The sequence below is a fragment of the Tenrec ecaudatus genome, chromosome 4 (genome assembly GCF_050624435.1).
Source record: "Tenrec ecaudatus isolate mTenEca1 chromosome 4, mTenEca1.hap1, whole genome shotgun sequence".
NCBI classification, from domain to species: Eukaryota; Metazoa; Chordata; class Mammalia; order Afrosoricida; family Tenrecidae; genus Tenrec; species Tenrec ecaudatus.
The window spans coordinates 103,917,221-103,944,671 of NC_134533.1; the positions used below are offsets into that span (position 1 = coordinate 103,917,221).

Below are 27,451 nucleotides of genomic sequence, written 5' to 3' on the forward strand. Positions count from 1 at the left end.
ATTTCTATCACAAGAGAAAGGTTGTGAGTTGCTTTCACATCTATATCTTCTTCCTTTGTGCAGGAAAAAAAAATCACAGTTTTTTAACATGAAGGTCACACTTGGAAACCGAAAAAAAAAATCACAACAGCCCAGGAATTCAAAGTTTGGGATCAATCACAGTCAATTTAATGTGGTTGTCACTTTAAATAGCTAACAATTTGAGTTACAAAATAGAGAAAAGGGAGGCCAAAGCATGTATAAGAGTAATCTTTAACGCTTCGTGGAACAGAGTGCTTCGCATGCAAAATATAACCTGTGAGAATCCTTAACATGCAGGCTCCTGAAAAATCATGAATAATCAAGATCCATACTTTGATTGTGGGAGAGTAAAGTAGCAGTGACATGATAGAGGTACTCTACCAAACCCACTGTGACTAAATCGATTACGACCAAGTGACCCGATACAGAGTGTCCAAGGCTGGACGGCATCAGAGAGCAGAGACCATCGTCTTTCTCTCTCAGAGCAACAGGTGGACTTGAACTGCCAACTTTCTGGTGTAATGCAACATATAACCCTTAACACCATCCACTTAAGTAGCATTTTTAATATGATGCAGAAAATTCTATTCCCTAAATTAATTTAAATAAACTATGATAGAAATGCTGTCGAAAGGGCTTACAATGACTGAAGATCTGAAGTCCAGGCTAGTAAGAATGACAATTTTTGAGCACTGAGCTTAGAATGCTGGATTCTAATACTATCTTGTTTATTAATTATCAAAGGACCAGCAGTAAACAGCATGTTATTAAAATTAGTCATTGAACCACATTATAGAAGATAACACAAAGGACTGGAGCCTTCTAAAAATAAAACATATATGCACATCAAAAGACCTCATTAAAAAAAGAAAACACACAGATAGGGGAAATATTTAGGAATGATACATCAGATAGAGGGCTAACTCCCAAAGTCTACGGAAAACCAGACATCTTAATAAGAAAAATACAAATAACTCAATCCAAAAATAGGCACAAGCCATGAATCGACATTTATTAGAAATGGCATCCACAAGGGCAGTAATCATATGAAGAAATGTTCAAGTTCATTCGCAATAAGAGAAATATAAATTGAATCAACGAAATACCACTTCATGTGGATATTCAGAGCATTTTTTTAAAAAAAACAGAAAATAATAAATGCTAGAGAGGATGTGGAGAGATTGTAACACTCATACATTTCTGATGGGACTACAGAATTGCATCGCCACTACGGAAAAGAGTATGGTGATTCCTTACACAAATGCAAATGCAATTACCTATGACCCTGCAAACCTTTTAATTAGTATGTAACCTAAAGAAATAAGGAACACTAACACAAACAAACATATGCAAGCCGATGTTTATTGCAGCAATTTCCATAATAGAAAAAAGATGGAACAATTAAATACCCCTGCAACAGAGGAATGGATAAACAAACTCTGGTACATTCATACAATGGAATATTATACGTCTGTAAAAAATGATAACTCTGTTAAACACTGTAAGACATGAACGAAACTAGAGAACGTTACACTTATCAGAGTTAGTCAGTCTTTAATAACAAAGTTAGTCGATATTTAATGACACCATTATTATCAGGAAAAATAAGGAAAGGTGGTTTTCACACAAAAGGGCAAAACCTTGAAGACTGCAAGAAGGCCCGGGAGGGGGAGGGGCAGGAAGCTATGGAGGGAGGGTTGGAGTTTCAGAAAGTAAGAGGGGGAACAAGAACCTCATTTTGGGGTTGGGGGGTGAATGGAATATTCTTACTCATTAAATTTGATGAGACAAGACTGCACAACTACACAGAATGTATTTTTCCTTAAAAGCCAAGATAAATAAAGTTAAAAACTAAGAAAGAAAAGTCAACGAGTATGGTGCAAAGAGCCATGGAAACGTATAAATAACATAATGACTCCAAAAACTAGAACCATGGGCAGGAAGTAATTTGGTTAAGAAGGGAAGTAATCAAATAAAAAGGAAAAGGCAGAGGAAGGAAGGGAAGGCCATGTGTTCGCTGGGGCTAACAGACCCAAAAGGCAATCATGACAAAAATAGTCTTTGAAAAACCAATGTGGCCAGTCACTATGAATTTGCTCCACGAGGGAGCAAAATAGAAAAAGTAAGATAAAATTAATTTGCTAGATTAAATGAAGGCAGAATAACATCTCTTCTGCATTAGATAAAATAGGCAAATAGCTATTATTCTTTGTAATAAAAGCACTGAGCAATGCAGCAGACAGTAGCACCAGAGCATCACCGTCAAAACCCGCCTGCCCCATAAACTAATGATGCGGGCCTAGGCAAGCAGCCCGGCCTGGCTATGTTTCCATCCACTCTCCTCTGCTTTGTTGCCTCCATGCTAAGCATTTTGCAAACACTAAATGGAAGTCAAACTGTCTCTTAAGCAAAGAGCAATGGAATGATTTTTAGGGAGTTTGCAAATCTGCTTATGTGAGTAAACTAAGTAATAGGAGTTTTAGTGAAATGGCTCTTGCCACTGAGTGTTGAAAGGAGCCAACTAAAGCAAGCTGGGAGTCAGGGGATCAGAAGAATGTTAACAAAGACTGCTCACTGAGGTACTACGTTTTCAACAGCTTCTTCAAAAAATACGTTTACAAAGCCCATTGCTCACATTTCTTCAAAGGGAAACCGGGACACGTTGGAAGAGATGAGTAACTTCTTAGAAGGTTAAACAGAGGTTTATCATATGATCCATCTACATACTCCCAAATATTCACAGAGCTAATTTAAAAACATATGCCTACATAAACTCCTTTAAGCAACTTCCTAAGGTGCACAGAGTCTTAGCCCTAAGCAAACATCCCGAATCCTTCAGCTTTACTGCTAAATAGAAATTTCAGAAATACACATTCCAAACTTCAACTTGTACACAACAAATGAACAACAACAAAAGCTCCAACTTGTACACAACAAATGAACAACAGCAAAAGATGATAAACTCTATGGTACTTAGAGAGCTATGAGTTCATGGTTTTTCAGAATTTTTGAACCCAGAAAATACTGTGAAGAATATGTCTCCAAGATCATGTCTTTCATCCCCTCCTTTCGTGGAGAAGTAACCCCATAATGATAAAGCTTGATTCTGACTTCAAATGAGTTAAGATTTTGGAGAAAGAAAGCACTACTCTGACAGAAAACTTTTAGGATTTTCATTAATTTTTTTTAAGTCACGTCATGTCTTTTCTGATTATTCTGAGAGAAAAACTACTTTGTCAAGGCAGTCTACAATCATATTTTGTGCAGCAATTAGCAAATTAACTGAACTTCATAAAAGCACTAAAGCCAGGGCTCGTGTTTCTGTTTGGTCTTTGTCCTGCTGTGGAGCATCTTGGTTCCATGCCATCTACCTGGTAGCCCTTGAATACCTATGATAATTAACATACCCAAGCCTGCTTCATCCATAGTAGTAACATGGAAATGGTCATAACCTCCGCTTACTTTAAATCACCTCATATGCCAGCAAAGAGCCCTACATATTTCATCGCCCTTCTCTCTTAACTGCCCCCTGGACAGTCTTCTCGCTCCCCAGAATTCTACCCAGTCCTAGCCTAAGTCACAGGAGAAGGTGGCAACCTTTCCACGGAAAAGACAGCCTAGGCTTGCTATGTGCTGCTTTAGCTGAGAGGCTTCGCCATGTCATTGACCATGTAACCGTTTCCAAGGAAATACTAAATGCTATGCTTAATTGGAGCTAAAAATGGTATTTACAGATAATGTCTAGGAAAGGTTTCCTTTTTTTTTTTAGACAACTAAGATTAGAAGATGATTTTGGTATGCAGAAGACATTACGCACCAAATAAAGCACTAAATTAACACTAAGGGCCTCCAGCAGGGAGAAAGAACATTGCTCAGGACTGTTTCTTTGCGGTCTCTTTCCCGCGTCTTCGGTCCACCTTAAAGCACTGTTCTACGTTGTCCCCGAGACTGTTGGGGCATGGATGGCAGCCAGGAGGTGGCATGGATGGCAGCAAGCTGACTGCACACCATTGTTTTGTAAACAATGGGTCAGGAAATAGAAACAACCGGTTTCTAAGTCAACCAAAGAAATCAGTGACGAAGATGTGACACACCTTCCACAGTCTCTTCCGTGACTAACACCCATTGCTAATGCGTTGAGACCGGCTCAGGCCAACTCTACCCAGGGTTGCCAACGCCGTGAATCTAGACAGCCTCCTCTTTCTCCTCCAGACTGGCTGGTGGGTTTAAACCGCTGGCCTTGTGGTCAACAGTCTGATGGCTACGTGGGCCTCCTAATTTAGTGCATACACAAGAAACGAAATGTGCTACTCTGATCGTATTTGCTGACCTATGATTTCAAATCGTTTCCCATGGCAGGTGGAGTATAAATAACATACAAACAAGTTGTCTACTCTCTACCACAACCTTACCAAGTTAAAATAGTGAGCGCAATAGACAGTCTCCAAACCTAATCCACTCCTGTTCACACTGAACTCCCCACTGAAGACAAATATAGATCATAGAGTTGCAAAATTCCCTTCTTGTTTCCACAAAGAAGGTTCCTAAACAGTGCAATTTCTCTCAAACCGGCAGAAACGCCATTTCTCCTTACATTCCTCTCCAAAAAAACGGCTTCGTTTGCTTGCACAGTGGTTTTCTGTTCTGCGCGTTAATTAATTCTTGCATTCGCATACATGATAGCACAAGAGAGTTTAAATATAATTTTTGAAAAGATGAAATATAAGCATGCCAAGATTACACGCAGTTCGGCTACTCATTAAAAACAAAGCTTTCGATGAACATTACCAGTAAGTTGCTGTCTCTGTCCTCAGAGCATCTACATTTCAAGAGTTACAAAAGGACAGTATTCAGAGGAGACCAGCTACCAATTAAACACATAATTATGTTGGATGTATTCCAGCATCTGTTCAACCGGAAAATGGGATATTGTTTTATTTTATAGTAATTTAAATTTCAGAGGGTTATACATTTTTAATCTTGGGAACAACTTATTAATACTTAACCTGATTTATAGTGGTCTCCCAAATTATAAGCACTTATTTTAAAATGTTCTTCCCCTAATATCAATTCCATAGCACATTGCCTGGTGTTCCTTTCGCTCGCTTGTTTTTGTTTGTGTGTTTGCTTTTTAAATAGATGCATTGGCATACACTTCCCATATCATACAATTTAATCATTCAATCATATGAAGAGTTGTATAATTGTCACCATCAATTTCAGAACACGTTCCTCTCCTGTTCATTATTATTAGCTCTCCATTTCCCCTAACCGCCCCTGCCATGCCCTTAGGTCATTATTAATCCAGTTACCATCTCTAGATTTACCTATTCTGGATTTCATACACAGAAAATCAAGCAAAACACAAACAGGAAGCCAAACAAAAAACAACATCAATGACAAAACAGAGAAAATCTCAATGGGAAAGAAAGCAGAAAAGATTACAACTCAAACAACTTTAAAATGGGTCGAAATGGAGATCAAATCAGAGGTGTTGAATTTTAACCTAACCTATATCTATCCACTTCACAATGTTCTCACAGCACCTGGTTAAGGGCAACTGAGCTGCGTTTTCCCAACAGCGACCCTGGGAGGCTACCACATCAGTGGTCTCACCCAGAGTTTCCTGCCTATGGGAATTGTGCACATTCATCCATATCTTTGAATACGTCTTGGTGGAGCAGTGGGTTAACTCTCGGACTGCTAAGCCAAGGCCAGAGGTTGAAATCCAGCCACTGCTCTCCAGGAGGAAGAAGAAGCTGTGTGCCCCATAAAGGCTGACAGTCGTGGAAACCTTGCGGAGCACTTTTACTGGAATGAGTCGGATGGGCAGGATAGCAATGGGCTTGAGTTCACTCCACCTCCGTGATTTGCAGAGGTGGGGAAGGAAAGGGAAAGAGGCGTGAGAGGCAGAGAGATATTTAAAAATTGGATAGGTAAGGAGAAACATTTTCAAGATATTAAACCATCCCTCTGCTGAAATTCTGCTAGTTATCCTAGTGGGGAGAGCATCAACCCCCCTTGAAAATGTAAAATAAAATAATGTAAACTGTTCCTGGGTGATACCCTAATTCCAATCTTCCTGGAGCCTTATCTCTCATCTCCAAGAATGTACTTTATTTGATCATTTTACCCCTTGTGTGGGGTCTGCTCCTGTAAAGATTTCAGCCTCAGAAATTCACTGGAGCAGTTTGACTCCCTGTAGGGTATAGAGGGTGGCTGGGTCACATCCCCTGGAGGCCACACGGAGACAGTTCTAAGAAGATCAAGAAGTGAATTCTTTGCATCCCACTCAGTGTCTGCCATTGCCTTGCATGCTTTTATAGGCAAACCATCCATATCCACAGAGGTCCCTATTCTTATTCCATCATCTGTGTTTCCAAAAAAGTTAGCTAGCAGGAAACCATAGTAAATGGATAGCTGAACTCCACTCCAATGTAAGTGTTTGGTTCATTTCTGAGAGAAACGTTTAACAAAATCTGTTATCTCCATGGGTGGAAGCCACAAAGAGTCTGTTTGCATGAGAGATTCGGGTATCTCCAAGAAAGATGATCAGCCTAATGAGAAACTGAGCTAAGCAAATAGGCTCGCCCATTAACAGACTGCCAGTCGCTCGTTCTAAGGCAAAGATTCCGAGTCCCATATGGATTCTGTCACTAAGGCTTGTTCTTCACCCCCTTAGACTTCCAACTGAGTCTGGAAATTCCAGAAGGAAGTGAAAGAGTTATTACAAAAATCCCTTTGAAGACAGAGACGCCCCAAAAGAAAAAATAATTCCGGCTTTACTATCTTTTTAAAAAATTTTTTAATGCAATACAGTGAAGATCACCTAGTCCACCAAGTTCACACAACATAGCTCGGTTACTTAAAGGAGGTGTGACTGGGTACATTTCATGGCGGTCCCTGTCAATATCGTCAAGAGTAACATCTTTCAGGGGGAAAATCCCCAGTAAGGCACCGCGACTTCAGTAGATTGCCTGCCTCACTGACATGGGGGGCTTTCAGAGTTGTAGACCCCACTATGCACACATGGGCCTCATTCTTCAGTCACAGCCAGGCCTCCCAAACATGGTCGTGTGTGACTTTAAGAAGAGGGGAAGACCCCACAATGCCCACTAAGGGTCAGAACCAGAAAAATATAGTTTGCCTAGAGATAATCTTACTGACAAGAGTATTTTTAAGAGTACCCAGAATGCTAATATTCCTATGACATGCTTTGACCAAGTAAATGTCATGAATGTAAATTCTACTCTAATATCTTCAGGATTATAATAAAATTAAATCATTCAAAAATAAGATCTTGATCCCAATTTCCCATATTCTTTAATCCTCTTCTCCATATCAAAAGCATTTACACCTCTACTGGCCCCTCTTGCCCATTGATGTTCTCCACTACATAATATGTATTTACTATACCGAGTATATTAGCAGTACACTGAAGAAGTCCCGAGACGTCTTCGAAGTCCTCTTTGTTGGAATGATCTGCATAGGAGCATCTGTTAGAAATATTGTGGAAATTTTTTTCTGCATCCCTGTAACTAAGAAGAGAACAAAATTAGCGCCTGGGGATTTTATTAAGCATCTATGAATGCACACATATAAATACACACAAGCACACGTAATCCACACTGTCAGTGTAATCCCAGTCTCAAACAGCAAATGTGTTAAGTCATAATTCCTAGGGTAGCCCATAGTTAACATTACTTTTGGCAATGCAGACCTGGAACTGGAAAAACAATAATAATCATGTACAAGGAAAACAAATGAAGAGAACCAAAGCAAACATCAATTAACTAATATAACCTGATTGGAATGCTTTATGCCTGATGGTAATATGTTTCCATCAGGATGTTGCCTAGAAAGAGAGAAATTAACAGATACATTGGCATTCAATATGTTGAAAGCAAACTCCGTCATGGACTATCAGCTACATAAAACTATATGAATTAATAAATAAAATATTTTAGAGTCTGATGGAAATATATTTGAATCATGTTCTTACTATTTTCTGTCAGACCCTGGAGAAATAACCTAGTCTCGGTTAGTGTAACATTTCTCTCTCATAAAATAGATACCGCCTAGATTTCTCATAAGGACTGAGTCACATGATGCCTACATATGAATGTTGACTGTGACCTTTCCAGATGCCTCTGACTCAGAGCTAAAGCACGAGCGCAGAAGACAACGGGAACCAAATTCTTCACTGTTCTTAAAAAGTAGCCAAGAGGACCAGGCATCCCTTTGACACTTGCTGTCCAGTTGATTCCCGACCTTGGGAACCCCATTTGGGTCGGAGCAGAACTGCCCTCCACACTACTTTCCATAGCTAATTGTTGAAATTAGATGGCCAAGTCTTTCTTCTGATGCACTTCTCGGTGGATTCGAACCTCCCTCCACCAGGTTAGCAGCTTGAACATGTTAGCCATTTGTACCATTCAGACTCCTTGAAGGGCTAAGCCAAACCAAAAAACAAACCCTCTCACTGCCATTGAGTTGATTCCAACTCACAGCAAGTCTGTACAGGGTTTCCAGGACTGCACATCTTCATGGGAGCAGGGAGCCTCCTCTTTCTGCCACACATTGGCTGGTGGATCAGCAGCAACATCCAGGCTCTTTCTTCAGAACTGAAGCGTTGACTAAATAGCCCCTCCTTCTGTCATCACACCACGAGTCCAGAGAGGCAGAAGAGTAGAAAAAATACCCAAAGGGAATGCTCGAAAGAGTGAATGTGGCCTAGGAAAAGTGCCCTGCTTTACCTTTGCCCAGCCTGTGCGAAAAGAACACGGTGGTAGAGAAGGGTCCACCACTGGCAGAGACTGGAGGGATCGGATACCTCGTTCCCCAGAGAACTAAGGCAGTGGATTTTGTGGTCTTCTGTCTGGGCTGACTTGAGCAGAAAAAGAAAGTTTTAGAGAGAATTACTAACGTGGAAAGGAAATGTGAACAACGTCCAAGCACTCCACTTGGGAAGACAAAAATAAGACTTTCCACTGGCTCAAGGAGATGCCGCTAATAAGAGAGCAAGATTGGCCGCGTCCAGCTAGCTTTCCCAGTCACGAGGCGGTAGACTGAGGACCAGCAAGATGGTAAGTGCAGCACGGGGGCATCTGACATAGGCAAGGTACAGCTCAGATAGGCACCTCCGTGAGGGCAGTTACAACCAGCAGTTATTGAAAAGAAGTGCCTGCCGTTGTCCACTCCATTTCTGCCGGCTACCACACTCCAAGGAGCAAGCGCCCAGAAAGAGGTACTGGGGGGGGGGATGAAAAATTAGATCACCATGTTACATTCCAAGTTCCTCCTGCCAAGACTTCATCCAGAGAGAGAGAGGAGGCCATGAGAGACAGACAGAGCTTGAGATTGAAGATTTCAATCGGCCTACAGTGGATTTGATCATCCCTGGAAGGACTTGGGAAACAGAGCGATCTGCTCATGCAGGTATCGAAGGGGATTTATGCGAGCAGGTTTGAAGCGAAAGAAAACGATGTCATGTGTGTACACCTTTCTGAGCTCAGACCAATGATCCCATTAAACAAAAGGTGGTTACAGCAGTTCCCCGGCTACAGAAATAATTCAACAACAAAACAATGAAGGGAATGCGTGCCAAGCCCAGACAAGTACAGGGGAAGTCAAGTTCTGCCATTCGAATCATGGCAACCGTGGGCAATGTGTTTTTTTCGCACTCAGCATCAATTTTGCCACCTGTAAAATGTGCTTATACAATGATCCTAGAAAATGGATTATTCAGATGAAACGATGACAGATATAAAGTCGCCAGCTTCTTCCCACAAACACAGTAAACAATCAATCAATCTTGTTTTCATTCAGTAAGATAGCTATTTATCCTATGTGACAATATTTAAAAAGTGAAACTTCTTTTAGATGAAGTAATTTATAGCCACATGTCTGGGCCAAAGTATATCTTTAATGTTTCCTTCCCAGAATAATCAGGGTTCACTTACTATTCATTGCACTTCTAATTTTCTATTGAAATCAGTATGGCTTAAAGGTACCGCAAGTGCCCAAAAGAACAAGAAAGACAGAAGGTTGGCTGCATAAAGCAAACCACTGGCTCCACTGTGATGATAGGAGTAACCTCATGTCATTTTAGACGACTATAAGAAATGGACTTTCTGCCCCACACCTTCCCCTGAACCCTCCTGGTATCTGTACTCTCAAGATTGGTCCTGAGGGGTTGATCTGTCCTGGATTCCCTGTGTTTCCAGCTCTTATCTGTATCCGTGTACATGCTCTGGTCTAGCCGGATTTGTAAGGTAGAATTGGGGTCAGGATAGTAGGTGGGAGGGGAGAGAAAGGGGGGACCAATCATAATGATCTACCTATAACCCCCTGCCAGGGAGCTGGACAATAGAAAAGTGGTTGAAGGGAGACATCGATCAGTGTATGACATGAAAAAATAATAATAATTTATAATGGATTCATGAGGGAGGGAGGGTGGAGAGGGAGAGAAAAAAATGAGGAGCTGATATCAAGGGCTCAGGTAGAAAGAAAATGTTTTGAAAATGATGATGGCAACAAATGTACAAATGTGCATGACACAATGGATGGCTGGATGGATGTGTAAGAGCTGTATGAGCTCCCAATAAAATGATTTTTAAAAGATAGAAAGAAATGAACCCTCTATTTCTGTACAGTTACAGTCTCAGAAACCCACAGAGCAGTTCTATCCTGTCCTATAAGGTGGCTCTGAGTCAGAATCAATTCAATGGCAATCAGTTTTGGGATTTATAAGAAATTATGTCCCTGACTAACGTGAGATTGGTCAGAGTCCCGCCCATAATATTAACACAATGAGGCTTATTCTGGCAAAATGTAGAATATGATGGAATGGTTATGAATGCATGTTTCTTTATATAGTAAGTCCCAGGCAATGGGCATCTGACTTAAAGATAATTCCTATTCACCCTTTAATCTGATGTACGTTTACCCTCATTTTGAAAGAAGGGTACTAACGCCTGCTCCCGAGGAATGTTTCAGCACCCTCACCTTCATTTGCTGCATGTGTGGCTCTTCAATCGTTTTTTTTAAAGGGCTCAAGCCTCCTCTTACACCAAAATGCACTTAAACATAAACGAATAATGAATAAAATAAAATAAAGCTAAATAAAAACCATATACACCTGTGCCAACTTATCTACAAACTTGACTTAAAGGCACACTTAGGAATGAATCTCATCCATAACCTAGGGACTGCCTTGCTTCGAATTTCAAAAAGCATCATGACTGAACAACGAAACTCAAAAAGATGTATTTTCCAATGATAGCTTTAAAAAAGAATATGCCATCCGTAAGTTCTTTTTAACACACTGAACTACAAACAAAGTCATTGACATAAGTTTTGTCTATGCTGCCAACAAAAAATCTATACATGTTTGTGGGCTGTATATAGATCAGTAGGAGTCATACGGTATAAACATGACTGCGAAGAGTTGAATGTGGCACTTTTGAGACAGAAATGCGGGCTTAATTTGTTTCAAATCAAAAGGAACACTCTGGACTAAAGCTGTAGAGGTGACATGAAATCGATCTGGTGCCGTGGTTCTGCTCTGGGCTGCTAACCACAAAGTCGGCAGTCTGAAACGCTCAGCGGGAGAAAGCTGCGGTTCGCCACTCCTGTAGGAAACCCACAGGGGCAGTTCCCCCCTGCTCTGTGGGGGCGCTACGAGTCGGCATGTATTCAACGGCAGTGAGGCGGTGACAACTGAGTCCCCAAAATGGCCCAAGAGGCCAGTGAAAGAGGGCAGCGAGGAGGGCAAAGGGAGAGATAATCCACAGAACTGAACTGTGAGTCAGATTGACTAAAATTCTCCCACTCGTGACCATTCGGGACCAGGAACCCCAGTTGTTCACTACTTACATCGCAATGGGATTATCATCACCAATATTCCACTGAAATCTCACTCCAACCCACCCCTGTTCTGATTTTTGCAATGATACCGTGGAGACGGAGAAGTCAGGAACCTACCTGGCTCCCTCCCTCACGTGGAACTGCCCTGAGGGTTTCTGAGACTGACTCTTTATGGGAGCCCAGAGGCTCATCTTGCTCCCATGAAGCAGCTAAGGCTTCAAATTGCTGACCTGGTGGTCAGCAACCCAAAGCATACGCCACGATGCCAGAACTTGACTAAGTCTAGTGTCGCCTGTGTACAAAGCACAGTCTGTCAGTCCTGCCTGCATGCTACACAACTACTCACATAGACCCTTAGCAGAGAGGAAAGGCGTGCGGTAACCGCGCGACTGACAGCTGGAGAGATGTGATCATAAACCAGGGTTTCCTCGATCTTGACCTCATTTTAATTCACAAGGTAAACTCTACCCACCTCCTACTTAGCCCTTCTGCTTTTCATGATTCTTTCTACCCCACACAACCCAGAACGCCAGTCCATTCCCTACAAGCTTGAGTTAGCCCCACCCCTCCCCCGAAAAGCCAGCAAACCCAGTGCCACCGAGTCAATTCTGACTCAGGGCAACCTTACGGAAAGTTTGCTGGGCAATAAGTCTTTACAGACTCTGAAAGTCTTATCTTTCGCCCAAGGAGAGGCTGATGGGTGTGAACTGCCCAACTCGTGATTAGCAGTCAAACATTTACCCATTCCCACCTTAGTAACTGAAATAAAGATGCATATACTCAATGATGCCCTTTTTCTCTGGGGGATCATGCTCCGTGAACAAGAAGCTCTTCAAGGGAGCATGTGGTATAGAAAATACATAGTAACCCAAATTTACCGCGATGTCAGTCAGCTACACAGTGACAGAATATCAAGTATAAATGAACAACTATGCAAAGAAATCAGTATCGTTTATGAAACAAATAAATGGGTTCTGGATACTAGAATTATCCATTTTAGGGCTGTAACAAAACCTGAAAGCTATTTCAACTCCTGAGTCTCCATCCTAGAATTACTCTTCTATCTACCACGACCCTAAACAATCTGTGTACACAGAGTAAAATATATCCATTTACTCATCACCCCCACATCACCACCTCCCCAAAATGTAAGTGCCTCCTCTGTATCGGGTACTAATCATGGCATGGGCAAGTAGACGTGTGCAAAATACACAAGCAAACAGAAAAGAAACAAACTCCGGCTAAGGGAAAGGATCATAAACGGGACCATGGCAGGAAAACATAATGGGAAAGGGACTAGGGCTCTCAACTGGGGTGGGTGGATGGCTACTCTTGATGGGACATCTGGGACGATCTAGCTGAAGAAATGCCATTTGATCCCAAAATAGATAGATAGATAGATAGGCAGGCAGGTAGGCAGGTAGGTAGGTAGGTAGATGCATAGATAGATAGATAGATAGATAGATAGATAGATAGATAGATAGATAATAGATAGATAGATAGATAGATAGATAGATAGATAGATAGATAGATAGATAGATAGATAGATGATAGATAGATAGATAGATGATAGATAGATAGATAGATGATAGATAGATAGATAGATAGATAGATGATAGATAGATAGATAGATAGATAGATAGATAGATAGATAGATAGATAGATAGATAGATAGATCATGCAAGCAACTGTGACAGAGAATATCAGGAAAATGAAACCGGATCTATAAAGGTTTTGAGACTAAGCAAATATTGATATAATTGGGAAACCAACATAAGTCCTAATTAGCTGAAATGGAATCAAAAGAGGGTGGGGGACAGAGAGGAAGAGGAGGAAGTCAGAGATAGGCAGAAGCTGGGTCACAGAAAGAGTTATTTCATTCCACCAAATAAGCAATAAATGATTTAAAGCCGGGGTCCACGTGTGGTTCCAGCACACGCAGCATCGGCGTCAGTAGTGACTCCCTGAAGGACCTACAGCTGCAGAAACCACGGATGGGACCCAGCAACTAGTGTTTTAACAGTCTGACGAGGTGATTCTGACACCCAAGTATGTTTGAGAAACACTGATGTAAAGTAAAAAAAAAAAAAAAGCAAATGATCTAAGTTTTTAATCACTCGACTGATAAAAACAGACACAGAAAATATGCTTCCAAATTTGGGTGAAAAATGATGGGGGTAGTGGAGGTGACGAGACGACAAGTTATCACATTGCATGAATAAATTACTTCAGTACTCATTTTCCTAACTTGAATTGAACTGGCTCTATGAATAAATGATTGTGTAAAAAATTAAATAAATGTCTAAAGACAAAATCGCTGCGATCACTGGAGATGATTTTACTCCTTGCAAGAGTCTAGTCTGCCTCCCAGTTCTTCCACCTGTATGATCTTTTGGAGAGTTGCTCGCTGACCCCAAGCTGGAATCTTGGAAGACTGACAGAGCCGCTGCCGGCTATCTCTACGGGCGGAGGATACAGGCACCCGCCAGGAGCCCAACTACACAGTCCCGCAGCTCTCCGGTGTCCAGCAGATACACAGCCAAAAGTGTTGACAAGGAGGAGGTGGGGAGGGGTGGAAAGATCGGTGGTTGGAGGTTGAATTCGGAAATTAAAAACAAAATAGCTCATTTATAATCTCTTTTATCCATTATGCTTCATCATCTCTGCACACTCTAGTGTGGTCCAGTGGGAGAATCCCCACATTCCATGCCTAGCTAATGTCCCTTTGTCCAGCAGTCACAGAGGAGGCTTGCATGTTGCTGGGATGCTGAGCAGGTTTCAGTAGAGTTTACAGACTAACAAAGACTAGAAAGAAAGGCCTGGTGATCTATTCAGAAAATCAGCCAGTGAAATATTACGGGTCATAACGGTCCCATCCCCCATAGATCACTGGGTGACATTGTGCATGGGGTCCCTGTAAATGAGTCAAGATCAACTTCACAACAGTTAGCAGCTACACCCAAGGCATCCTAAACGCCAAATTACTTGCAGAGCAGCCCAGCTTCAGCAATTTGAAAAAAGCAAGACTCCTCCAGTACTAACACCTCTCCTCACAACATGGACTTACTCTCACTGACTCGAAATCCCTTGAAGAAAGCTTCCTTTCAGAGTTAGAGATAAAATGCCTTCAGCTGTATTTTCTTAAGAGAAATAACACACAGATGTGAATGCATTTGTCAGTGTTAGTGTTAGATGCTTTCCCTTTGGGACAAGAGAAATAGCAAGTAAAAAGTCCGGGCCTAAAGGCAAGAGGAATTGGACAGGAAAGCTCTGAGAGAAAAATCAAGAAAGTGGGGAAACAAAGTCAGAATGCAAAACGTGACCATGTTGCTGCCTAGAAGTCCCTTTGCTCTTAATCAGCATAAGGACAAATAAAGACGGTAAGTGAAGGTCCTGGGGGTCCTCAGAAACCAGCCAGCATCCAAGCAAAGATGCGCTCACAGGCCCATTGGAATGAGCGGGTCACCCCCTCTTTACACTTGAGTCACATTCCCTGTCTGCCCTCTCTATGCTGTCTGCAAGGAACAGACGGGAAAGGACTACTCAGCCAGTGAACAAAGGATCCCACAGGCTATGTCGCATGGCCAGAGTGCAGAGGGGAGTTGATGCCATTATTTAGATAAAGGAGAATGGGGAAAATGTCTTTCTTAGTAATGAAAAAAAAAAGAAGTTTCTGCTGATTATGGGAATATAGCTTGGCTCCCTATTTTGATCACATGTATAAATGTTCCACTCCCGTTTGCCTTGGGACATAGTCCAGTTCACAAATGAAAATATTTCACCACTATCACTTAAAACAGGGGGTAGGTTTGCATTGACTCCTGGTATTGTCATTAAAAAGTTAATAATCACAACAACAGAGATGAAAGCAGACGGGTATGTCGTTCTTACCGCCGTGCCAGAAACTATTCTCCGGGTTGCTTACAGGGATGCTGATTTAAACCAAACACTGTCATTTGAAAGTCACCAACCCAGTGAGAGAGACTAAGGTTTAGTTTTGAATATGCAAGAGGGGTTACTTTTAAATTTTATCTCCATTAAGTTCGGCCCCTTAAAATCGCTAGTGGTCTCAAATGAAAAGCCATCTCGTGAGTTCAAATAATTTGTTTTTCCTAATCCTGCACCCTTCCGAATTTATATGACAAAGCTTCAGAGCAATTGCCTTTGAAGTGACAATTAAAATAATCATCAAGCACTTAAAGTACATGGCATTGTACTAGGTAGTGAGATTATTTTTCCATTAAATTTTCTTCCTTTTCGCTTTGAGGAAAAAAAAAAAAACTATACCCGAATCACCAACAGGCATCATCGCCTTTTACGGGATAAAGTGACTCATGAGAAAGTGCTGGTGAGCCCTTGAATTCCTATCTGTTGTCCTCAAGTCTGTTAAGGTTACACTCTATAACAGCTGGTGATTTTGAGATATGGGGCTGAGGGATTAAAAAAGAATGAAAGAAATAGGTAGCAAGGCACCCCCAATTAAGCCATGTGGCTCTCATTGAACTGTGTTAAGCTTGCAGTGACTTTGTGTAAAAGTCACTTAAGGATTCTAAAAGCTAGTTCAAAGAGCCTCTCACTAGTCAACCTTACCTTAAGCCTAAAACAATGATGAGACTTCATGTTGGAATAAGAGCAGTAAAAACTGGAGGTGTGGGCGGGTGGGTTAGTTGGGGGGAACAAAATGAAGTTTTGCTTTAAAAAATTAAGCACACACACAAAAAGTCATATGGTGTTCCCAGGCAACCCCATGAGCTATGAGAATATAAACAAACAAGCACACAAGACCAGTTGCCGTCGACTCTAACAAATATATGAAAGCTCGGCCGTGCTCCACAGACACCCACCTGGCTGCCAGAAAACCACATGTCCAACAGCTGTGCTTGAGCAATTCCCTGAGTCTGCCCCCAGTAATGACCAAAATCCAGTTTTACTTACCCAATAACATGCTGCTCATAATACTGCAACGTCCTCTTGAGAGTTTGCTGTATCGTCTGAGGCTGCAGGAAATAATAACAATAATAAATAGATGATCAGCAAATCAGTGCCAGTCCCATTCTGAATATCGCAGGCAGAAACATAGCTCCTGATGTATCTCAGAAGCATTTCCGCTTCACAATATTAACCCATTTTGCATCTTGCCACATATTTCCCCCACAGGAACTAATATGAAGCAGTCAGCAATTACCTAGAATTTCCCAGTTTCAAGTGTGATTGTATTTTCCAACTATTGTCTTCCTAATTGTGTTGCACCAGCTATTTAGCTCAACAAAATATGCACTGGACACCTACAAAAAGCCTACTCCTTGGGCTGAGTGTGAGGGGAGACGGGGGGAGTGCCTGGGAACGTATGGGTCCCACTTCTTCCTTGCTTCTGTATGTAATTCGAGTGTGGTAATGATCAACAGAAACAAGATGGTACATCCTCATATTTTCTTTGGGCTTTACAAGACTTCCAAGGATGATCGGGAAATACTGATAGTTGAAAATTGTTTACCTTCACTTAAGAGATATGCTAAACTAGATGATCTTTTGTTCTATATCTGAAGTGACTACTGCAGAGGCTGAAGCAAAGGGGAAACAAGTGGTTCCGGTTCCCACGGCACCTCAAAGTCCACCTGACTTTCCCTTGCCCCCAAGAAATTCCAATTAAGGTTCTGAGGCTCCTAAAGGGCCAAAAGGACTGTAGGGAAAAGAAACAGGGGTGCTGGTGAGTAGCCAAGCAGATTCAGGCTGAATTTATGACAACCCGAGGAAGAAGCCCAGATCAAGATTTAAGGGTATGAGTCTTGACCTGGCTAGCAGGTATGAATAGGAGTTTCCAGTCTAGAGAAGCATGAAAGTGGCACAGACGTCCCAGAACATAAATCTTACTAATAAGGCATGATAAGAAGAAGAATCATGAATTTGAATTACAGTGCTGGCGAGGAGTATTGAAAGTACCATAGACTGCCAAAAGAACAAACAGATCTATCTTGGAACAAGTACAGCCAGAGGCTCTTCAGAGGCAAGGATGGCATCTCAAGTACTTTGGACTTGTCAGAAGAGACCTGTCCCTGGAGAGGCCATCATGCTTGGTAAAGTAGAGGGGCAGTGAAAAAGAGGGTGGCCCCGAGGAGATGGACTGATATAGCGGCTGTCACAATGGGTTCGAATAAGTAACAACTGGAGGGTGGTACAGGACTGGGCAGTGTGTCATTCATCCTGTTGTACACTTACCGTAGTGGCCAACTGGATGACACCTAATAACAACATGATCCGAAGAACAAAATACTTCTTGGCAAGAGAACAACCTTCAGGTCATATTCTCAATCAGCAGAAAAGACACAATTAAAAGATGATGTAAACATGGATCCACTTTAGCTAGGGAGGAGTTCTGGGGGGTCTAATGACTCTAGCCAGACCCTTGAGAGTCTTGGGGTCACAGTGGCTCCAAATTGGGATGCTCACCACACGGTCAGTGATCTGAACCCACCAGCTTACAGAAGAACGATGAGGTGTCCTACTCCTCTAGTGAATTTCAGTCTCCCAAACCCATGAGGGCAGTTCTCTCCTGTCCTATGGGTTCACTGTGAGTTAGAATTGACTCGAGGGCAGTGAACCAGACCCTTTGAAGTGAGCCAGCTTGAAAATTTTATGAGCAGTCACTGATTAGCCCAGGACCCTAGATAGTCCAATGGCTTCCAAAGTGATAATATATCAAAAGAGCTTAGTAGAATGCCAGTACCTGAGAACCCATTAATAAATATCCATTTACTTCCCATCTTTAACCCTTCAAAGTGATTCCCTTCATGTACAGAACTTAAGAGAGCACAAAGCTTGATTTAACTCATTCTCCATTTGGGTCTATTCAAATCTCTTTCATGTTCATGTCCTTGTGAAAACATCCAGGATAGATGGATCCAAGCTCCTGCCTGATACTCCTCAAGTCGTTAGCATCTTCCATGGTCGAAAAGATTATTGTCAAGCAGGAGGAGAGTGAGCTTAATTTAAATCAAAGACAGTCACTAAGATCTCTTTTTGTACAATTTATCAGAACTCTTTGAAATCCAAGACCTCAAACATAGTCTTCAGTTTGCCCTAGCCAAGCCAACTCAAACGTTAATTTTAGGGGAAGGCAGTGGCTAAGTGTTCAGAGGAAACAGTGTGTGCACCTTCTTTATACCTGGCTAAAAATAAGAGCAAAAGGCCCCACACTGGTACAGATGGTTCCACTCAATGGGATAAATGCAAAGCAGAGTAAATGTGATCCAACTAGGAAAGAAAAAAAAGCATTGCAAACCGAGACACAGCAGAGCTACTGAGCAAATGAGCGAGCCTGAATGGTCCTCCAAACTCAATGCCATCGAGGTGATTCTGACTCAGAACAAAACTGCTCCTGTGGGTTTCTGCAACTGTAAATGTTTACAGGAGCAAAAAGCCTCATCTTTCTCCCACTGACTGGCTGATGAGTTTGAACTGCAGACCTTGCGATTATCAGCCCAACCAGGAACCCATTATACCACCTGAGCTACTTCCAGTGGTCCTAGTGCACTTAAAATTCATGACTTACAAGCTCAACCTCAGTTAAATCTGTATCAGTCATTGGCCAAGTACCTCAAAGATCTGGGCCTCTTGTACTTTCCCTTTGGCAATACTCCCCCAAAGCAGTGCACATTCACAGAGGGATTATCCTTTCAATAACCTCTAGTTACAAACCAGAACAGATAGGAATTAGCATGCATTGGGCCAGCTAAGACCCAGTGACCTCACCTATGACAAAGGACATTATTTTCCTGTACCAGGAATTTCTCAGCCATTAAAAAAAAAAGTACTTGTTTGTGAGAGGAGTTAAGTCCTTAAAGAGCTAACTTCTTCTTTTTCCTTGTGTGAAGTAATTACTTCGCCTCCCAGCAGGAGTTAAATTTATAGTTTCCAAATGCCTTAGAGGGGTGGAAAAATGTTCTCTGGGCACATTCAACATGTCAGGTTTCTTACGAAGTTATATACCTCCTGTTGCTTGCTAAAGCCAAGGGAAGTGTCCTGATGGACAAAAGTACAGATGTAAGTACTGACTGCAGAGCCACTCCAATCTCTGTCAAAGTCAAGACTGACTTCGACAACCAGAGTCATCTCTCTGGAGCGTGTTCTCTCCACGGTTCACTCTGCTCTTCTTCAGGGTTTGTCTGATTGCCTCAAGTCACTGTTTCAGCACTGAGAAATATCATCATCGAATTGGAGGGTCTCTCTGAGCAAAGAGCCTGGCTTGTAGAACTCTTAAAATATGTAGAATTCCTGAAATGAAGATGGAAGATAAACGTGAGAGCTACACTAAGTAGAGAGCCACCGGGGCAGCAGAGTCAAGCTCAGTCATACTTTGCAACAAATAGGAAACAACCCAAAACGCTCTTCCTGGGGCGCAATGAATATGCAACAGGAGAGCCCAGTGACTTCATGACTTCATAGGCATACCCTGGAAGATCCAGGAGATAAGGGCGGGGAAGGAAACCATCTATTACTCCCACCCCCACAAGAAAAGGGCGAGTTCTGTGATTTCTTTCTGTTTTGTTGGCAAAAACAGATATTTGTGAAACTGGAAGCAGTGAACCAGTTATACCATCATGTTCATTCCAACTCTCGGTGACGCCGCCTGGGTCAGAGTAGAGCCGTGCTCCACCAAGCTTTCCATAGCAAATTACCAGGCCTTTCTTCTGAGGTACTTCAGAGCAGACTCGAATCCCCAACGCCTCTGTCAGCAGCTGGCCATACGAGCCATTCGCATCAACCAGGGGCAGAGACGGTATCTCTGCTCGGCCCAAAGGTGCAATGAAAAGAAGAGCTGAAGAGAGGAAGCAGCCGTCTCTGACCCTGTGGCACACACAAGGGACCCCAAGCTTCTATCATGAGGTCACCCTCGGCTCTGGTCTCCTTAGCAGCTTCCCTCTACTGAACTGGCTGTGACCGATCCCACAGGTTAAATGTTGTGCTCCTGAAAGGTCATGGGATCCGAACAGCCGGCCATGAAACAGTCCCCACAGAGCCAGAGAAATGATCCCTGAGGAGTGGGTGGAAAGCCGTTCCCAGCAGCTGGCCCTGCAGGCTCAGACAGTCCTGCTGAGGCTCGCTCCCACACAGCCCCTGCTCTGGATATCCGTGCCAGATGGTGCAGGGGGGTGGGGGTGGGAGGCAGGAAGTCAAGATATGTGTGTGTGTGTGTGTGTGTGTGTGTGTGTGAGTGTGTGTGAGAGAGAGACAGACAGACAGACAGGAAACGAAGCTGTCATCATACAAAGTACAGGCTCCCCTCAGAAAGGACAAGCTGAGGTCCCGGGCAGCTAAGCAAGGACTCCAGGATCACAGAGCTAGAGAGTGACGGAGTCACTGCGAGCTAGAACTGGTTTCTGAGAGCTCCTCCATTTCAGGAGATGCTCATGGAAGCCTCCCCACCTAACATCTTGTGACTTTATATTCTTTTTTTAACATACACAGCACTTTATCAGGACCATAAAACAAAAATAACAAACACACAAACAACCACCACCACCACCCCCAAAAAAACACAGATACTTACAAAGGTACAAACATAAACGCAATTTCTCATTCATGCCCCACAATCTGCAGAATTAATGGAAACCGCCTTTAAAGAAGTCAGCCTTTAAGGAGCTGGCAATCTCAGTGTACTTATTCACAAACATGAGAAAATTATCAATGTCAGAAACAAACTAACAGGGAGATATTTAATCGCTAATGCTCCAAGGCCGTGGGTTTTCACTTTGTCTGCACATTGTAATCACCTGGGGAGCTTTCACAACATCCAAATGCTTGGTAGCAATCCCTGCGCCCAAGCTGCTCCCATTCAACCGGTCCAGGTGGAGCCTGGTGGCTTCTAATACGTCAACAGGCTTAAAATCCTTTATTTAAGGTATACATTTGATGATCATGACCCCATCCTTTCTAACCTTTATCGAGTAGGTCAGGCTCTTTAATCAAATATCAAAAGAATGGTGCTTCTGCTGCTAAATTCAGTCTCATTCACTACTGTTATTAATAACGTATAATCGAATATGAATTTGTTACAATAAACAAAGTGCTATACTGCTCAAAGCATACATAAAACACTTATTAAATTTTCCCAAGTACTTCGCTCACATGCACCTAAGTCAGCATTCAGGGTTGTGCTGACATGCACATAACTGTAACAGCTAACATGATTATTGCACTTGCTCCATGCCCAGCGAGCCTATAAATCCTTTACATCTACACTGGTAAGAAGGGAAGTGTTGCTGCAAAATTCTAGGCCCCGTGTGAAAGAAAAATATCAAAATGTGAAGCCAGTGTTTGTCGGCCGAGCCTCCATTCAGGTCTCAGCACTTCCAAAGGCAAAGTTTTCATCTCACGAACCCATCGCCAAGGAATTCTGTGCTCTTTGATTTCTGCCACATCAAAATGACAGCACTGGCCCCCTTAGGGGTCTCAAATTGTGCTCCTCCCAAATGCTCCTTGAGTGTTGGGAACAAGATGATGTCTGAAGGGGCAAGATGAGGATCGTAAGGTAGATCAGTAAAGATTCCCAATGAGCATCTTATAAGGCAGCTCTTGCTATAGCCGGTGCATTATCATGACACAACTATGAAGTCCTTGGTGTAACTGTCCTGGCCTTTTTCTCACCAATGGAGTTCGCCATGTCCTTAGAACGTCTTCCTCCTTGGGGACAATAATGGGAGTAGTGATACCTCATGGGTATAACCCCCCCACACACACCCAGCATGACAAACAACAGAAACATGGGTAAAAGGAGACAGCAGACAGTGTAAGGTATGAAAATAAAAATAACATGATTTATCAAGGGTTCATGAGGGTGTGAAAGTGGGGGAGGGAGAGGAAAAAACAAGGAGCTGATACCAAGAGCTCAAGTAGGGAGAAACTGTTTTGCACAGGATGATGACAACCTCTGTACAGATGTGCTTGACACGATGCATGTACGGATTGTTTGTAAGAGCCCCCCAAAAATGATTTTTAGAAAACCCAGCTACAAAATCATTATCATCCTGTACCCTTCAAACGAACTATCAGAACCTCCCTGTACTAGCCTGGGGAACAGTCATCCCACCCTTCTGGGTTTACCCCGCTGCTCTGAATTTCACTGCTCTTGCAGGTCTCTTCAGAAGCCACTGTTTGGATGGACTCTTTTGGGAAGACGCACACTAATAATAAGATGAGTGTATTTCTGAGAACACTTGTCTGCGGGCATCCACTGCTCAGAGATACGTCTGAACACCTTGTGTTTGGATGACACCTGCGCATATGTGAACGGTGACCCTAGGAGCAATCGCAGTGACTCACTCTCATGCTAACTCTTTTGATGTTCACATCAACGTTAGGAGTTGTTATTATCTCCCCTCCTTTGACAGATGAGAAAACTGAAACAGAGAAAACCTCAGTTTCCCTGTCACACAGATAAGAAGAAACAAAGCTAAGATAGAACCTCAGGTAATCTGGGTCCAGAATCCCCGAGTGTAGCCTTCAACCCGTGTCACCCTGGGATACGTGCATGTTGCTAGAACGTTGGAAGCCCTGCCCCTTGCATGAGGGTCACCCAGGGTGGACAGATTTCAGTGGAGCTTACAGCCGAAGACGCATTAGGAAGGAAGTGCTAGCAATCTACTTCCAAAAAGAAATCAGTAAAAGCCCTCTGGTTCCTAACAGAAAAAACTGCCTGATGAAAGTCCTAGGGCAGGGGCCGTTAAATGCACAGTAGCCCCAACATGAACCGGAGCATATTAACAAGTATGATGATGGCAGAGGGCCCAACAAGGCGTCATCTTGCTGTACATGGGTTGTGGTAACAAACAAAACAAAACATTTATTACTCACAATATCTGACGTTCCATAGTTGGTCAAGCACGTTGCCCTTCACATTGCAATGCAGCTTTCCAGAGGGCCCTTTGCACCGATGCAGCGAAATAGAGCTTGTGCTATTACCACTGTCTGACTGAAGATGAACCAAAGTTGGCGAACAAGCAAACACGTTCTCCTTTCTAAAGAGGATCTCTTATGCTCATAAAACTGTCCTCAACAGGAAAGTACTGTTTGCTTGCTTTAATGTCAACATAAAACTTAAGAATGACGTGTTCTCAGTGTAACTGATTAAATCTGGAAAACACATTAATGTTCACTGAACCAAATCTGTATCAACAAGGAAGACCTGAGGCAAAATTTTAAAGTCTTATGTTTGGTGCCTTTCTACTTCTCGTTCCTTGGCATTCTCTTATCCTCTGGCTCCCCTCTCCCCAACTCCTTGGGCGCCCAGTGTCTTCATGTGGCCTACAGATTGGCCAGATCCCCACCACCAGGCTTTAGACTCCCAAAACTTGACTCCAAATTCACTCATCTTCTCTTTCTTTCCCGGCTAACAATTCCAAATCCTCTCAGCAGCCTAATCTCAGATGGGGCTCGGAAGGAATCCTACCACCATACCCTCCAAACTGAATATTTACAACAGTAGATGTTGGTATAAATCAGTGTCCCTCCAGTTAAGAAGATCCGGGTCCTCTAATGCTGGAATTTTGGTAGGTAGGCTTTTTAGTGAAAGAGACTCTGAAGGCCAAGTAAACTTCCCCGTAGTCCTCCAACTCACAATATAGAGATTTCTACTTTTTCCACAACATACGAAGGTTGAGACCAAAATTATAATGTTAAGTTATATAATTTATCATGTTAATTATAATCTTAATCCATTTAAGGTTAGGTCTACAGACATCAATGCACCAAATAATATCACTGCCATTATCCGTAAAACCAGTCAAAATAATACATTGCTTCAAGCAAGCAGTTCTGCAAACTGCTTCTGGAAGAGAAGTAATGATCGTAATCATCAATCTTGCTAAGCATCCAGACACAATGTTCATTTTCCCAGCCTCGGAATAAACTTAGTACATGTAAATTTTTAAAAATGGTTTTAAGCCACAGATTAAATATAGAACTTGAGCCGGGACCTCTGTATTTCAAGCCCAGCTGTGCTATTGACCTTTTAAAAATAAAATTGGTCTAAACCTCTTCACCTGGGAATAAGAAACCTTGGGGGGAATGTCCCTCAGTCCCCATGTGGACAGCACTTATAAGGTCACCCTGAAGTAAGCGCTGCAAGTACAAGCGAAGCACTTGTAAAGACGCGCATGGGACACACTAGTAACAAACATTGTATCTGCCTAGAGGGGTGATTCTCTGAGAATCCCTGAATGCCATTTCAAGTCTTTGCTATCAGGAATTTGCTAAACAAAACTAGTTGTCTATAAAGTTGCATTCTGCCATTACTGGTTGAGCACCTTCATTATTTCACCCAATGTCCAGTGCATTCCTTGAAAGAAGCAGACACCTGAGTGGCTGGCTAAGAGATTAGGGCAAAGGCTAGCACTATAATGGGCCCATAAAGGGATTCAAACGGATAACTATGGACCTATTAGAAATATGTACTCATTAGCAAAATCCGGTGGTTATCATTATTGCAAGTATTGATTGAAACTGAACATAGTTAACATATTGTTGATGTTATAATTAAGTCTTCCTATGCAAAGCATGTTTGCTAAGTAGGTTCCCACTTGTTACTTCATTTTAATGTCTTTCCAAAAAGACCTATTGAATTTCAATTTAATACAAAGTCTAATCTAGCAAGATAAATTAAAGCTTAAAACATAGACTTCTTGAACTGAAAGTCATACAGTTATTTCTTTAACCCTCCTCCTATCTTTAGATGCAAGCTCATTTAAGTCATCCAGGAATTTCTGAAGTTTTTCCAGAACTCTAAAAAATACAAACATCTCCTTCAGTTTGTATAACACCTCACAGTTTACAAATCACTTTCTTTTTACTTCATCTCATTAGACAATCACAGTAACCTTGTGAGGCTCCCATAAAACTATCTGGATTTCACACATGAAAGCACTGAGATTCTGAAGAGCTCATGTTCTCTGTCCAACAACGCATCTAGTGTGATAGTCTCCTGTGCCTTCTGCCATAATTAATAACGCCTTCCAATTTTATGATTATTAATAAATTCTTTCATGTATATAAGTGAAATTTCTTTTTTTCTTTTTTGGTCTTGAATAGAGCAGAGGACTATACACTAACATCCTTTCTTATGGTTCATGAATTTTGTTATTCTTAGTTCAGGGATTCTGGTCTGAGCGGTGTTACTGAGTCCATTCTGACTTCCGTGTGCAGATGAGAAAGGCTCCACCCGGTGTTCACGGCTGAGACCTTTCTAAAGAAGGTCATCACCAGGCCTTTCTTAGGAGGCACTCAAACCACCAACCTTTGAACTAGCTGTTGAGTGCTTAATGGTTTGCACTGCCCAGGGACTCTCATGGTATGGTCATTAAATGTTCTGAATTGGGAGACTTCCTAAGAAATAAATGCACCAAAGGTCACCATCTTGGCCAATGTGACCATGATCCAAGATGGTACTGCTTCTAGATACATTCTCAAGAAAGTCGATCATTGTGTACTGCAAGCCTTTGTGGGAACTCACCTCCACTCCTGAGTCCCTAAGCCTTATAGAAGTCATAGGATGGGCTCAGTCTACACAGTAAAAGAAGGGACGGTATTCCAGATTCGATGTGATAGTTGCCAACGCAATCATCTGAGTGATGATAGTCAAGTGCTAGGCTCAATAAATAATATGCATCAAGTCATTTGATTCACATGAAATATGAGAGAATTAATTATTATGTCAATTTTATAGATGTAACAGCTGAAACTTAGAATAATTAAATAGCCTTTCCAAAACCACACAGATAGTAAGTACCTGAGTGAGAATATGATCATCACATGATCAACATACTGACTGCCCCCATACCCCAAGCTTCCAGCTTGCTCCTCCACACTGAACGCACGGAAGGTGGTAGTTGAAAGGGATGAAGTCCTGCTAGAATGTTTACTCTGTGATTTTGGATAGCGCATTTCTTTTTTCACCTCATTTCCTTTTTTTATAGATTAGAAAAAGCACAATACAGATAGGTGTCATATGATGATTCTATGCATAAAATTCTTGACAAGGAGATGGTCAAACAAGTAGTGTTAAATTGGACTAAACTGACCATGTCTAACCTCTAGGACTGCCGCCAAGCATGCCTCACAGCCCTAAAATGCCAATCAGTAGTTGCTGGAGAGCAAATTAGTGCCTTTTCAGCCTATGGGTTGAGTTGATACCCGATATCCATGTCAGAGAGCCACTTTAAAGTACTTTTGGCAAGCCCCATTTCAACATTTCCAAAGAATCCCTTTGTTTCCAATAGTGAGGAGCTAAAACGAAGGTCCCCTAAAAACAGTATGAAAATTTCTCTCTGGTAGTTAGACTCTAAACTTAACCCATCACGGGAAGGTGTTTTCTCAATTCTAAAAGCACCAGTTTAAACAATAATTTATAAAATGTCTTCCATCACCAAAAAAGATCATTGAAAAATATGAGAAATACATCTAAAAGTAACGACATAAGAGAATCAAGGAAAGGAAAAAGGACAGAATGGGGGGAGGGGGCATTTCATGAAGCATGGTATACAATGCCTTGTGCTCTTTAGAGGCCCTGTAT

At 42.1% G+C, this 27,451-nt stretch overlaps 1 protein-coding gene across 1 annotated transcript in view; it reads right to left on the reverse strand.

Moving 5' to 3' along the window:
* GUCY1A2 (guanylate cyclase 1 soluble subunit alpha 2) overlaps positions 1 to 27,451 on the reverse strand; it is a 318,287-nt gene that overhangs the window by 260,840 nt on the left and 29,996 nt on the right. Inside the window, exons 2-3 of the mRNA XM_075546543.1 lie at positions 16,825 to 16,886; positions 7,438 to 7,559 (exon numbers count right to left, since the gene is read on the reverse strand). Coding sequence (XP_075402658.1) covers positions 7,438 to 7,559; positions 16,825 to 16,886 — 184 coding nt within the window. The remainder of the gene's footprint in view (positions 1 to 7,437; positions 7,560 to 16,824; positions 16,887 to 27,451) is intronic.